This window comes from Zeus faber, assembly GCF_960531495.2.
Source record: "Zeus faber genome assembly, chromosome: 8".
In the NCBI taxonomy this organism is placed as follows: domain Eukaryota; kingdom Metazoa; phylum Chordata; class Actinopteri; order Zeiformes; family Zeidae; genus Zeus; species Zeus faber.
In genome coordinates this window covers 27,483,909-27,499,438 of record NC_137195.1, presented here as the reverse complement: position 1 = coordinate 27,499,438, position 15,530 = coordinate 27,483,909, and the positions used below count along the sequence as shown (strand labels likewise).

General features: G+C 43.6%; 1 protein-coding gene across 2 annotated transcripts in view; it reads left to right on the top strand.

Annotated features, from left to right (window-relative positions):
- LOC307233953 (RNA-binding motif, single-stranded-interacting protein 3-like) overlaps nucleotides 1-15,530 on the top strand; it is a 168,065-nt gene that overhangs the window by 122,615 nt on the left and 29,920 nt on the right. For both annotated transcript variants that reach the window (XM_080005448.1, XM_080005447.1), the window contains exons 7-8: nucleotides 5,804-5,910; nucleotides 12,176-12,219. In XM_080005448.1, the coding sequence (XP_079861574.1) occupies nucleotides 5,804-5,910; nucleotides 12,176-12,219 (151 nt within the window). The remainder of the gene's footprint in view (nucleotides 1-5,803; nucleotides 5,911-12,175; nucleotides 12,220-15,530) is intronic.

Below are 15,530 nucleotides of genomic sequence, written 5' to 3'. Positions count from 1 at the left end.
TCTTACAACTAAAAACATGGAAAAACAAAAATTCCCCTGGAGAAACAGAACAGTTGTTAGGCAGCTTATAAGAGCGCCAGGCAGAGCGAAAGTGGAGAAAGACAAAACTTCAGGATCGCCATGCAAATCGACAAGGATAGACTCCATCACTATAACAAATAAATTAAACCGGCCAGACAGTCCTTCGATTCCAAAATCATCAATGAAAAGATCAACGATAGTAATGTGCTATTCTCCACTGTTGATCGAGTTATTAATCCACCATCTACAACCCAGTCAGAGATGCTGTCCACTGAAAAATGTGACATTTTTCAATAACAAAATTATTGCTATCAGACTGAACATAAATGTCTCAAGATCCAGAAATGAACCTACCCTCCAGTTCTCCAGAAACATGACTGCTGCCATGTCTCACTTTGTCTCCCTAGACCAGGGGTCGGCAACCTTCAGCATTAAACGAGCCATTTGGGCACGATTCCCGCCAAATAAAACCCACCTGGAGCCGCAAAAACAATTTGACCAGGGTTTCAATTTGACTTGTGGATTTGAAAAAAATTTATATTCACTTTAATCAAATGGGGCAAAAAAAATGTTAGTTTGTGTTTTATCACGACTCAAGTCTATTTCAGTGTGCCGTCAGCCGCGACTATGTCCTCAGTCGCGTGCCACAGTCAACCGTCGACCTGAATATGAAACACAACCACATCAGTTCAGGGTCTCGATATAAATATCTATATTTGCAAAATGAAAAGCTCATTTCTCTCACCTGCTTAATGCGATTTCTGCCCCTGAACTTCACTGCAGAGCTTTTCCATATCGATGCTGAATGATGTAACTTTGAGCTTCACACATGACACCGATTTATGCTCTTTATGAAGTTCATGGTGGAGAACACTTATACAAATATGTGGATTCAAAGATGGACAGGACCCCAAATGCATACTTGTTCATGTTCAAATTGGTGTCGGGAATGGCATTCCATGTCTCTATTCCACTCCGCATTCCGCATTAGCTTACCGGGGGTCAAGAGTTCAAAATAAGTCACCAGCCCGTCGGCAACGGGTGACACAAACAAGGTGCGACGCATGTTTTGACTGACAAAATATTAAAACACGTTTTATTTCAATGTTACAAGATCACCTACATCTCCAGAATCATAACTATGACCTTGAAAACATTAACTAAATTGAATAAAATGTATTTAAATTAAATAGCCATCATTCATTCACATTATTTTCTCAAAGCCACAGGGAGCCACGGCAGAGGGACGAAAAAGCGTATGGACCTAGACCATATTGTTAGACAGCTCAGGTCCTCCACCTGCTGTTTGGACCCTTTCGCTACCACATTTTTTTTAAACCGTTTCTAACTGCTTAAGAGGTGTTAGAGATAAATGACTGCTCTCTTCAATCAGGTATATTCGACGCAGCACTTATGTCAGCTGTTATTAAACTATTTCTGAAGAGGAGCACTCTTGATGCATCAGTTATTGCTAACTAAAGGCCTATTTTCAACTCGCCACTCCTCAGCAAAATACTTGAAAAAATATGTTAATTTTTTTAACACTGTTGACCATGACATTTTATTCGAGAGATTAGGAAAGTGTGTTGGCCTATCCAGCCCAGTTCTAAATTGGTTCAAAACCTACCTACACGAGGGACATTTCAGACAGTGTCCATTTGCCTCGGACAAAATGGGTATTATATGTGGAGTACCCCAAGGTTTGATTCTTGGACTACTACTATTTAATCTCTATATGCTCCCACTTGCTAAACCTTTTTCTAAAGAAACACAAAATAAATTACCATAATTATGCAGATAATTAACAACTGTATATATCCCTATCTCCTGATGACCTACATCCCATACACTCCCTAACTCAGTGTGATTATGATATTAATCTTTGGATGTCAAAGAACTTTTTCACAACTGAGCAATGATAAAGACATAAACACCAACCTTTGGTGCTCAGAGACAGAACATTGCAGCTCATCTCAGTTCTCTGTCTCTGAAGAGCAGAAGAAAGTATATTGTATATCTCTTTTTCTAATTGCACAAACAACTGTTGATATGCATTTATAGTCTTCGCTTGCACTTGTATTTTGATTGTATTGTTACTCAATCAAAAGAAAATTGTGTTGCCCAGTGTAGGATAGTGCTATATAAATAAAGCTTGACTTGACTTGGAACGCCAATTTACAGGCCTCCCAATCTGCATGCATTTTGTGTACCAACCACGCAATTCTTGGTCAAATTCCTCAGGTAAGAAATGCCAGCTGAAAATGGGCAAAAAATAAATAAATATACAAAACAATACCGTACATTTATTGGGTATTTAATCTACATCCCTCGGATTGGACCAGATGCTCCTACCTGTGGTTCTGTAAACCCTCCCCTCCCTCTCACTCACTCAACATCCACTGATATGCAGAGCACTGAGCTCAGCCGTGCTTTATTATCCACCGACGCTGCATTGCTGAGGTAAAATGGAAGTGGGGGAGTAATTATCACATAATGTGACCGTAATGTTAACTTATAAAGCCTTGGTAAAGGAGATGCACCAATCGATCGATGCATTGATACTCAAACCCAATACAAACGTAATGTAACGTACTTACGTAGTTGATGCTCAAAAAAGAGAGTGAAAGAAAGAAAATGTCGGCTGTTTGGAGGTGCTTCAAGGTAAATGAAGATTGGATAAATATTTTATCGCCTGGCAATATTCCAAAATTGTGCAGATTGAGTATTTATTGCTGTCAGTGCAGCGGAGCATTTGCTCTGGGTGTTCCTAGTGCACTGGAAAGTTTGACTCTTTTTTGAGACTTTTGAGGTTCTGGACGAGTCACTCTGTAAAACGAGTCGTTTCGATTTGATTCAGTTGGTTTAATGCACGGTGAGTTCCAGTGAACCACAGTGAGAAGAGTCGTCATTTATTATTATTATTACTTTTTTTGCAGTGATTGCAATTTATTTTGGAATGGCAAGTACCATATAAATGTAATAGTAAGTTATATTTGACTTTCATATGAAGTTTGAACTGGACATTTCCATGTTAGTTATATGTATATGTGTTCTGCTAAAACTCAGTGAGAGTCTCAGGTTGCATTATACTGAAACATGATGACAGTCCATCTTATTCAAACTCAGTGACCGTTCCATGTTGTATTTTATTTTATTGGAGCTCAGTAACAGTTTCATGTTCTATCATTGTTCCACAGTGAATAAGGAACAATAATAAACACAGTGTCAACATCAGCAATCTCACTATTGTTGTAACTGAAAATTGCAGCGGTGGTCCACGTGGTCAGATCATGTGATGTATTTGTCATTGACGTACAGCAGATGTACCCAATGAGACCAAATGATAAGAACATTTGTTTTCTCTGATCACGGATATAAACTCAAAATGATGGGCCGACAATGTAAAAGACATTTAATAGTCAATGTTTCATTTTGATCATACATACAAGAAAATTGCAAACGGTGCATGTCTAGTTGGTAAACATGTTGGGTAATTTTACAAAATGATGCATTTGAAGGGGTATATCCTAATAAGATTAATTTGTATTTATAGTTAGCCGTAGTAATTTGCATATGATGTAATTTGCTTTGTTATGAGACGGCTACGGTGTGAATTACTGATTCTCTCTCTCTTTCTCTTTTTCTGTCTTTTCTCTCTCTCTCACGTTATTCCTTGAATACTGAGCCCCATTATTTATAGGCTTTAAGTTCGGGCAATTGTGCTTATATCCTTAGTTATGTCACAAAAAACGAGATGGTTGTTGCAAATGAGGTATGGTTTGTGGTAAAACCAACCTAAACTATCTCTCTCTATGCTTGACCTGCTCCCTTTCATTTATTTATGTGCTGTTTTTCTGTTGTTTTTTTTCTCCTTCTCACACCTGTGCGCAGTTTACAATTTGGCAAAAAAAAAAACACCCCCGATAAGCCTGACCGCACAGGCGGGTAAGTTCCAACAAGCAGGGGAGATAGAAATGGAGGGAGAGTGAGAGGAGTGGAGAAAGAGCGAGGCAAAGGTTGTAAAATAACAATTGAAAGAGGAGAGAGGATAGCTGTGGGCAGCGTAGGCTGTTTTGTTTTTTTTCCTATTCATTTCTCAATTTTTTTCCCCAAGATAAAACTCCAGGTGTAAGTGTGTAATGATAAAACAGGCTTGACTCCAGCCCAGGACGATCACACAGCGCCGCATGGCGTTTCTGTCCAGTGAGTAACTCCGTGTTCACCGGCAGAGGAAGGCGCTGGGTCGCCCTGGGGGATACAGGAACCATGCCAAAAACGACCACAATCCTGGATCACTCCTCCTGCCAACACCCCTTTTTTCTCAATTTGAGAGCTGTGACGCCCTTTTTTAAAATATTTTGCTTTCTCTCTTGAAGCGATCGAGCGCGGTTTTGATCGATATCGCCACGATGTTCACTCGCAGAAATGCGATTGCTCTTCGTACGATATCTCCTCATCACTGCAAGAATTCTGGACGCATAAACTATACATTGTAGAGTTGAATGTTGAGAGATAAAACCACAAAGAAAGATAAAGATAAAGCAAGGCATATTTTTAGCGTTGACATTTCCCAATCACTCATTATAACCTGACTGGCACATTTGGGAAGCATTGCGCAGCATAAAAGCCAAAATGCATCAGATGCTTTTGTCTACATTGATTATTAATTGATAATCATCAATTGCTCTTCTCTATACCAGCGCTTCTCAGCATTGTGTCCAGGGAACCCCCTCCAGGGATCCTTCAAGCAGTTCCAGAGGGTCCCCGGCAAAATATTTAACAGTTAAATTTAATGGATATGCCCAACACATATCAAATTCAGGGTCCTTGATGTGGCAAAAGTTGAGAACAATTATTCTATGCTAATCGATCGATGATTTTAACGATTTAGGCGATTGCGGAAGTTGTTCTCTCAGCCGATATAAGTTGGTTGAGCGAACCTACAATGCTTATTTGTGTAGAGGATTGACAAATGGAAACGTACTTTAGCCGGACAGACAAATTATCCACAGCCCTGGGACTCTGTCGACCTAGCTGGTTCATGTCGGGACGCCAGTTTGTAGTGCGCATGTCAGGTCATGCTGGACCCCCTTGAAATAGAAGTTATTATGTGCACACCTGCTTCACAACAAAGCTGGGGGATTAACAACACCATCTTTTTGTTAGAATATACTTAATCCCGTTCCATCCGTCGAGAACCTTTCTGTCGGAACGGAGGAACCTCCGGGGTATTAGTGGTGGCAGCCCACGGAGTTTGGTGAACTTTTTGTGCGACGGGGGTCACGGTTTTCTAATCCTGTTTGTGCTGGAGGCTTCCTGCGCTCTGCGGTTCAGAAGGGGAGGCGTTGCTCTCTCTTGGAGGAACGGCTGTCGGAGGAACGGCGTCTGTAGCCTCCGCCGCCATCGCCACCTCTGACTCCCCCGGTTCTTTTTTGTCCCGTGCTAAAGAACCGTTCGGTCGCCCGCTCCCTCCGACACTTTGATGTTCTTGCCGGTGGCTTTTTTTTTCAGGCATCAAGGCGGGTTTGTGGGAGTCCGGCTTGTCGTAGGGTTGGGGGGAGGCGCGATAATTCCAGTGCAGTTACGCTGGGAGATGGAGAGATAAGAGAGAGAGAGATGTATGGATGTTCATCACTTCAAACTTTTGTCTAAATGGTTAGATACATAAGCAACGAGGGACGGGTCACTAACAAAAATGACAATGGAAGTACGGTACAAACAGTCGCTTGTTCCCTTTCTCTCTCTCCCTTTCACTCTGCTTTCCCGCTCGCTCTCTTTCTAGCCCCTGCAGAGCCGCTGCTGTGCAAGTTTGCTGACGGAGGCCAGAAGAAGAGGCAGACCCAAATCAAGTACCCTCAAAATGGCCGACCGTGGATCCGAGAAGGAGAGGTGAGGTTGCAACGTCTGCCTGTGTGTGTGTGTGTGTGTGTGTGTGTGTGTGTGTGTCTGTCTGTCTCTCTGTCTCTCTGTCCGTCCGCATCCACACAGACGGCACAGCGGTTCTATAAAGTTCCCCCTTAAAAAATTTGGCCAATTTCGCAATAAGCCTCCATTCCTTTAATTGGCACCTTGGAAAACGGTTGGCTCAGATCCCCTGCTCTTTAAATGTTTTCTCACTGTGAGGGAGTTCCTAAACTCTCACTTTATAGTCAGAAAATGCAAATGGGCACTGCCGCTGCATGAGTAGCGCCGGCCTAAATACTTTTTTGTTTTGTTTTGTTTTGTTTTTTTAGCTATGGACTATACGAACAATGGGTGCGTTTTGCTTTGTTGCCGGCTTTGTTGTAACCCCTACCTTCACACTGCAGCATATTTGCGAAATATTGAGGAATATCCTGATAATATTTCATTCTCCAACCTTTAAGTTTGAGCGGAAACCGACGGTCTGCTCCGCTCCACGGTGCCGAGTGTGTTTATCTGAGGTGGCATTCATTTTTCCTCGTTATGCCGCTAATACATCAACGGGGCTCGAGCTCTGAACAAACGAGTGGCGCGTTTTACTCTCATCGCTTTCGCATTTGTCATTGGCCCTGCACTCCCCACACAGGCCCCCGTCCCCCAACAAGGCCTCCGACTGGCCTTGCAGTGGCAAGCCACCAACTTTTTTTTGGGGCGGGGGGGGGGGTTGTTTGGCGGCTCGGTCTGCGGGGCTGACTGATTGAGACATCTGGCCATGAAGGTGCTCCGAGGCGTCTCTCTGCCTCCTCCCTCACTCTGTTACCCAGTCAGCCGGACCTAATCTCGCCTCGCCCCTAGCTCCTAAATGAGTCTGGCCTTGGGAGGACCAGACACACACACCCACACACACACACACACACAGGCGTTAATGCCGTAATGTATGTTCACATTCGCGGGAACACACACTGGGAACAGAGTGGGAACACACACACACACACACACACACACACAGGCGTTAATGCCGTAATGTATGTTCACATTCGCGGGAACACACACTGGGAACAGAGTGGGAACAGACTCACACACACACACACACACACACGCACACACACACATATGTCCAGGGATCACAATTTATTGTTTTCCGTTGGCGCTCACACAGTCATACACAAAGGAAAAAAAATGTTCTCACGCACACACACACTCTCACATGCACATACTCACACTCGCTCCCAGAGAGCTGCTTGCACAGGTGGATAAGTGGGAACACGTGTAGGTACACACATGGGAAAGCTCCGACGCTGATATTACACAGCGCTCAGGAAATGTGGACCTGGCGCTGCCAAAAAAGGCGGGGCTCATTTAGCCAGGAACACACACACATGCACACCAAAATGTTGATCGACATAGTCTGTGGGTCAAGGACGGCCCTTTTTAGTTGTTCAGCAACATGCCTGGTTTTTGGCGCCTGCCAACAGACGCAAAATGGAAGCGGCCCACGCTCTTGGGGATGTTTTAAATTAAATTATGTGCTTTTTAATTTATTATTAAATTATCTTCTCTTTAGCAGCTGTTAATTATTGAATAGGAATTTTTAATTATTTACAATTTATTATTACATTTTTGGGGGGTGTGGGGGGGTTTGTTATTGTTCCTTTTGTCCACCTCCATTTAAACGTTGCGTTCAAATTCAGTATCAAGGGGGAGGATTTGGATTTGGGCTGATCTGCCAATTTTTTTCTTTTCGAGGAGCCTTTTGAATGTGAATACAAAGCAACTCCAAAGAAAAGGGAAAAAAGAGACACTTGTCGAGCTTTGCTGATGGAGAATAAATGGGGGAGACGGAACAGAAGTAGCGGGAGAGAGATTGAGATAGAATGAGCTGAGCGACGCCGTTGCAACCGTGTGTTTTATATTTGCACAAGGCTCTTTGCAATGGACATAGAAATCTCTTTTTAACAGCTCGACAGAGGGCCACATTACAGTCTCCATCATTTATGCTTAGTTTATACAGAAGGGGAAAAAAAGCGGTGGGAAAGACACAGACCGGGACAAAGGAAGGTTTAAAAGGGGACGCAGCGAGAGGCTGAAGAGAGGCAAGGGAAAGGAAGACTATTTGAAAAAAAAAAAAAAGCAAAGGGGAAATGTATTTTTGTACTTCATGAAGCCAGCGAGAGAGAGGGAGAAAGAGAAAATACTGAAACTCCAGAATTTAGTTTATCCGTTATTTTACACTTGCCATTGATATTGTCCATTGATAAATGTCACTTCCAGTGATCCTGAAGTTGACGTTTAAATGAATGGGCACTAAGTGACATTCAATTCTAAAAGTGCCAGTGTTTTTCCCAACCTTTTTCTGCAGAGGATTTTTTTTTTTTAAGTGATTTATCTTCGCGACCTAACTAACTAACCACCACCTAACTAATTGGACCATATTGACTGTATATCTGTATCACTCAGTGAGCGGAGCAAATTTGTGTGTAAATGAATATTTCAGAGCTTTCTTTTTCACAGTCATTTCTGCATTCGAGTCAGAATGAGTTTGTTCGGCCAGGAACATTTACATATACAACTAATTTGTCGTGGCGAGGACTGGTGTGTTTCTCTGCAGACAATTAGCATTAAAAAAAACCCCTCAACAATCAGATTTTTCTTTTTATTGTTAAATGATAATGAAGTAGAATAAAAAGTAAAGTTAAAATAAAAATTGTCAAATTTACAAAAATATACATCTAAAATATATATAAATACGCAAAAAATACAAAGGACAAATAGTCAAATATATAAAACTATACAGAATATTTCCTTCACAGGATTTTGGTATGGCTGTATAAGGTATATATGGATATTGCAGCTTGAATAGGTAAACCAACCATAATGGATAATTGGGTAATGTTTGATGATCCACGGTTGATAAAAAAAAACTATAATTTTAGAAGACAAGAAAGTCTGCAGTTGGATTTGATGACCTAACTGAAATCTCCTACGACCCACCAGCGGGTCGCAACCGGTCCGTCTATACTGTCTCACAAAGTATCGAAAAGCGAGAAAATGATTTTTTTAAATTACTGTCTTAATAGACTCCCCCCTACCTCACTTTCTTTCTTCATTAAAAAAAGAAAGAAGCTGGACCGAGCGTAAAACCAACTCCAAATATAGGTGCAAGCAGCAATTGAGGGGTGTCAAGCTGAAGTGGGCCCCTCTCCTCGAAGCTTGGACCTCAAGTGAGGGAGCAGTGATCCATTTCTAAAGAAGTTCGACAGATAGCAGGAGGTGCAAGTGATGCTCAAGTTTGAGAATGTGGCCATTAGTCTGTGAGAAAGCTTTTGAGGCATCATTTTTTGTGCACTCTATGACCTCTGGCAGTCAAATGGCTTGACGTGCGTGAACCAAACTGAATGCATATGATGGATAATAGTGTGTTTGGTTCACTCTCTTGATAAATTTGAACAAAAAAGGTCCAAAGAAACCAATGATGAAAATCATTCATCATCGTTTGATGAAAATTGGACAAAAGGCTTAGGAGGAGATAAAGTTGGAGATAAAGTAAACAAAAGTTATTTTTTCAGAAATTTCTAAATAGTGGAAATGGTTGGGGGGGGGGGGGGTATTCTTTCCTGTAGATATATATTGAACATGAGAGGCTGCATCATCTGACACTACACTCATGACTGTAGATCACATTGGTTGGGAGACTTAGCTAATTCAATGATGCATCATTTAATTATTGACTGTAGCGCCCCCTGGAGACAGATCTGGAAAAACAATTATTGTGTTATATCTTTAGGCTCCTGAAATGTGATTGGCCTGTGTTCTCACCCATCTTGTTCTGACAATCGACTTTCTCTTGATTTAACCAATGGAACCTTTAGCCTCAAGTGTCCCAAAGTTGGTCGCGTTCAAATCGGCGACACGGTCTGGCAGTAGGGACCATTTTCATAAGTTTTCTAGTAAGTGCCCCCAGGAGGCCAAACTGAAGCAACAAGTGGTAGCAGCTTATAGAAGATATACCTACTTCCTGTTTACAGTATGCAGCGGTGTCGCAAAAACGTCCACACCTCTGGTGGCCATATTGTTACAGTAACACTTTCAGAACTATTTAGATTATTTTGAACAAAGGAAGAGGAATTTAACAAAGTTGGTTTGGTTGGGATTGGATAAATGGCCTAGTTTGTTTTTCAATAAATTCAAAATGGCAGAAAACATAATAAAGATTCTACCAATTTGTGACTGTCCGACAAATATGGATGGATAAGGCCATGTGGAAAGAAAATACATTTTGACTATTGCAATCAATGTCTATCAATGTGCCAAATTGCGCAAAAAGCGACCAGGAGGATCTTGCTGAACTAGAAAAAGTGGTGGAAAAATAATAATAAAATGTAGACTAACAATAGGGTGTTTGCGCCTTAAATTATGAAGTGTCATTGCTAAACAACACCCCCTGGCTGGTGTCTGGTTCAGTTCAGTAAAGACGTCTTTCACATTGAAGTACAGTTTTTTAGTTTGCTCTCGCCAGACATACATCAAGATGTATTTCTAGGTTTCCGATGAGCTTTATTTGCCGTTCCTCAAACTCAAAAACAGGCCTACGGCAAGCCAAATTGAACATTTAGGTAGCGTTAACATCTTACCCCTGGAATCACTCACTGTCACTATCTTTTAAGTTTGGTTACTTTTCAGAACTGAGCAGATATTCCAGCTAAACAGGCAGGCTGCTTTGATGGCCGCACGTAGCATTTTGATATTGTTAGAATTGCACTGTACTGCCAAAACTCATACTGAGCACATACGCCACACAATAGGCCTAGGGTTTGCAGGACAGGCTGCGATCTCGTCCGTCACGCTCCTGCCCCGACGTGCTTCTTGTCCGTCCCAAAATTCTAACACCACTCATATTAGCTTAGAACACATAACAGATTGCACACAAATCTTACTCCGAAAAACACTCCACTGGACCAGGGTCTGCGGAGTTAGAGGGGTGCAAGTGACTCGAGTTCGACTTGCTTGGAGGAATCGCACCCCCGCACCCCGCAATTTTTACTGCAACTGCCAACACCACACATTGAGCACTGGGGTTTTCCGGGGTGGCAGAAAACTGGTGGGTTGGTGTGGAGACGTGGTTGGGCCGGGTGGGCCTCCTGCCGGCTGGACTCGAGTCCTGGCGGCTTGCGCCTGGTGGTTTCTGGCATGCCACAACCTGGCAGGGGTGAAAAGAACGCACCTGGTGGGCCGCTTGCTGTTGTGGGTGTGGGTTGGAGTGTGGGGGGCGGCTGCCGGCCTTTGCTGAGGCTGCTCTACGGCGGGTGTCGGTGTTTGGGGGGGGGGGGGGGGGGGTTGTGGTGACATCCGGGTGCCCTGCGCTGAGCACGCTTGATTACGTGGATGGGCGCTCGGGGGTCGTGGCTGGCCCTGCGCCTCAGGGGCGCAGGGCCACCTCGCGCTCTCTGGGACTGGTATGTGCTCCTCGGGGGCGGGCGTGGGGGTGGCTTTGCAGGCTTCCGGCTTCTCTGGGGGGCTGGGGGTTTTCTGTGGTTGCAGGGCGGGGTGCTCGGGCCTTTCCTGCGGCCGTGGGATTTCTATGCGGCACGCGCACACATGTACGGGCGGTCTTGTCACAAGCACACGCACACCACCAGCACTTGTTTTGGTGACACCCTGGCACCGTCCTGGTTGCATCCCTCTAGTTTTCTTCCTCGTTTACTGCAATGACAATCACAGGAGGAGGCCTATTTGCTGTTCCAGTTTTCCAGACTTGGTTATCTCTGTTTTTCTGATACATGTTGTTGTCTGATGTTCATGCTTTTCCACGTACATGTTGTTTGTTTATTTCGTTTATGTTTTTTTTATGTGCCTGCTGTCGTTTGGTTCTGTGTTTGTTTGTCTCACCCGTGGTGAGTCTCCCCCTCTTGGAGTAGTGATTAGTTGTTTATAGACCCAAACATGGTAAATTAGTTCTTCAAAGATGGCGGTTGGTGGTGATTCTGTACAACAAAAAACTGTGCTCTTGCTATCCCACAGGTCATCCACAGGACAGAGTTATTGCAACAGTTCTTCACGATTTAAGAATTAATAAAGAGTGGCATTGCAGGTTGAGAAGTCGAATTCCACTTGCAGACTAACTCTGTCAAAGATGTAATAGCATACAAATACTCTGTGTTGTATGTCCCAGCATGCTGACTGCACGGGTTAAAAACATAAATAAAATTGCATGTTGTCGACTGAATTTCTTCTCGTTTTGTCTTTCTCCCTCCAGACCGGAATGGCGTTGACGTACGATCCCACTGCGATGCAGAACGGGTGAGTGGAAGATGTCTTTCTCTCTCTCACTTGTGTGCTCCCCGCTTCTGTTCCCAGCTTCTCCTCAATCACAGACGAGTTCTGCTGGCGCTGGTTATTGTCATCCGCCGGTCAAGCACGTCACCTTAGAATTCAAGTGTTAAAACGTATAGTAAAAGAACACCCAAGAAAGGGTGTTGCCCGCATGCATGCACACACACACACACACACACACACATATGACACAAATTGGTATAAATCAGTACACGACTATCACTAGTATCCCAAGGCTTGATTGCCACGCAATGTTATGAGTGAACAAATCCAATCTTTTCAAATGCGTGTGTCATTGCGAGCAGCCTTGAAAGTGGGAGCACGTCCACCCCAACAAAATGCGCCACAGGTCACGTGACATGAAATAACCAATCAGCAACACAGACCCAATAGTTAAGCAAAAAGGGTGGACTGCAGTGATGTAACAGACGTGAGTTAAAATTTTAGCATTTTCTTTGGCAGTGGATTGGATTTTGCTGAATTCTAATTGACTAATTTTCATAATTTTAGTGACCTAACTAACTAGCTTAATAACTGTCCATGGAGATAAAACAAAGTATGCAAGCTGCACGTCCTGGGTTTGCTAAGGGTGTTTTGGGCGCTCTATGCATATGCCTCTCGTCCAATCACTGTCTCACTGTCTCAAGTCTTCCATTGTTGTTTTCATGGAGCATAACAAGTCACCGCTAGCCTGCGTTAGCATAACCATGTAGGAGCGATACGAGGGACGTTAAACCAGGCGGAGAAGGGGTCGCCCTGTGACAACGGTCATTTTTTTACGGATCAGCGGTCGTTATTCAGGAATAACTGACCACCGATTGGCCAATCAGAATCAAGTATTCCAGAGAGCCATGTGATAAATGAGTGTATATACTATATATATATATATATATATATATATATATACGCCCAAGATGTACTCATTCAACAAATATATGACATATTCAAACTGAAAACAAGGATGCATTCTCTGATAAACTTCCTCAAATATAAATATAATATTTATAATATAAAATAAAATAAAAAGTCCGGGCCTCTAATAAATGCACAGGGCGGCGGTTTACGCGAACAAATAAAAGCCTGCCTCAAATACAGACCGGGGGAAAAACTGATGGGAGCTGCAGCACTGTTCTGGTGCAGCGCTCCACTCCCAAACAAAGCGAATAAGAATAAGAATAAGAATAAGTTTTTATTGTAGATGTATTTGTAGTTAACTCCATTTCCTACTGCTGCGTAGCAGATTGCAGATCGCTTCTTGGGGCAAATGCCCCGCTCTGAGCGCTCTCACTCCCCAGCGCTCCAAGCAGGAAGTGGTGCCTTCAAGGCAATCTCAGAAAACTGTAATTCCCCTGTTGGCTACCACCACAAGTGCGACTTTCAAGGTAGCTACTAGCTCTCTTTTTTCACAATACAGTACATGTGTTTGCATGGCATGGCACCCAGATGGAAGTTTGATTTAAAATTCATACTAAAATATGATCAAACGTACTTATTAAACAATAAGATATAAAAGCCTTCCTCTAATATAAGTCTGCTTCCAATAAAGGCCTGGCACCCTCAGCAGTTGAGATAAATAAAAGCCCCATTCACTATTTGAGGAAATTCGGTATGCACCTCTGCTCACGGGCTGTCCTTCAGGTCCGGACTGAGGGGGGTTTTTTTGGGGGCGGCGGGATGTTACAGCTTCCCGTTAAGACTTTCGTCAGCTCCAGCGGATGCTGCGTCTCCAGCGTCAGTCCCTGTATTGGTCGACTGGAGGTCTGGCAAGGAGAGGAAAATGGAAGATGCCCTCCCCCCCCCCCAGGGAGGCGTCTTTCCTCCTCCCATTATCCAACGCTTTGTCTTCTCCTCCTTTTCCTCCTCTCCTCAGTCTCACCATCCGTCCCGTTCGGTTTCCTACATTTGTTGCCCCCCCTTTCCTTACCTAATACACTTTCTATTGGCAACATATCTGTACCCTTCCTCCTTTCATCCTTTCTCTCTTCCTGCTGTCATGTCCACCCCATCCATCCCTCCTTTCTTAGCTTCTTGATTTGATTTCCTGCCTATAATTTCTCCAATCCGTCTGTCCTTCCTTCCTTTCAGTCCTTCCTTTCTTCTTTCCACTCTTCCTCCCATGTGAATCCCTTTTTGTTTATGCCTCCATCCATCAGTCCTTCCTTTTCTTAAATACTTCTCTCCTTCCATCCTTCCTATCTACAGTATATGCCCTTCCTCCATTTCTTCCGCCCTTCCTTCCTCGGGATTCCTCCCATGTCCTGGGAAACCTGGAATTTTGAAATGCAGCTTTCCATTCATGGAATAGTCATTGAAGTGTCCTGGAAAACAACTAGTTGTCCATTTATTCAATGTCCAACAAAATTGTTTTTGTGCAAAGATATTCATTTCAGAATGAATGTCTATATTTCTCTCCTTCCTTTTTTTCTTTGTTCCTTCCCTCCTTCCTAAATAGCAATTTTTTTCTTCCTTCCCTTTGTCACACATTCCTCCAGTTCTCCATGACTCCTTGTCACCAGTCTTCATTAATTTGCTTTTCCTCAGTCCTTTTGTCTCCTGTTGTTCTATCATTCCATGACCCTTCTTCTGCGGTCGTGCCCGCTTGCAGCCGCTTGTGACGGGGGCACTTGTGTGCGTGCGGCCACATCTATCAGAGCGCCCGCGGCCCCTTAAGCCCCTCTCTTTTCCGAGGTCAAAGAGCCTCCTTCCAGCGAGCCGCGCTAAATTACTATGAAATGCTAATGTGGCTAATTAGTGTGGAGAGGAGAGCATAAGGGGGTGGTGTTGAGGAGAGGTCAGGAAGAGGGCGAGGGAAGAGAAAGAGGAAAATTAAGTAAGCCACGAACGAAGGGGAATAGGAGGGGAAGGTTTCGACGGCTGATTGCTTTATGTTTTTGGGGTTTCGTTTTTTTTTTTTTTGTTCTCGGATGCTCACGGACGGCTGGGTTCACTGGTGTCTGATGCGGAACCGCTGTTATTGGAAACATGTGTCCCTACGAGCCCGCGCTCTCATCGCCTGTCCTCTCATTTATCAGGGTGACAGGGCATCCTTTTTCTTCTTCCCTTTCTCTATCTCTCTCTCATCATCACCTAGAAAGGTTATTTGGCACACAAGGAGGGCCTTTCTATTTCTCCTTCTTCTTTCCGGAACGACAGCCTTTTCCGGGAGAACTCCCAGCCATGTTGGCAGGCGACATCGCAGGATTCTTGGAGAGCGTTTCATTCATCCAACGCCACCAATCCCGCTCACTGCTTCCACTTCTGCGCTTTGGTATACTGTC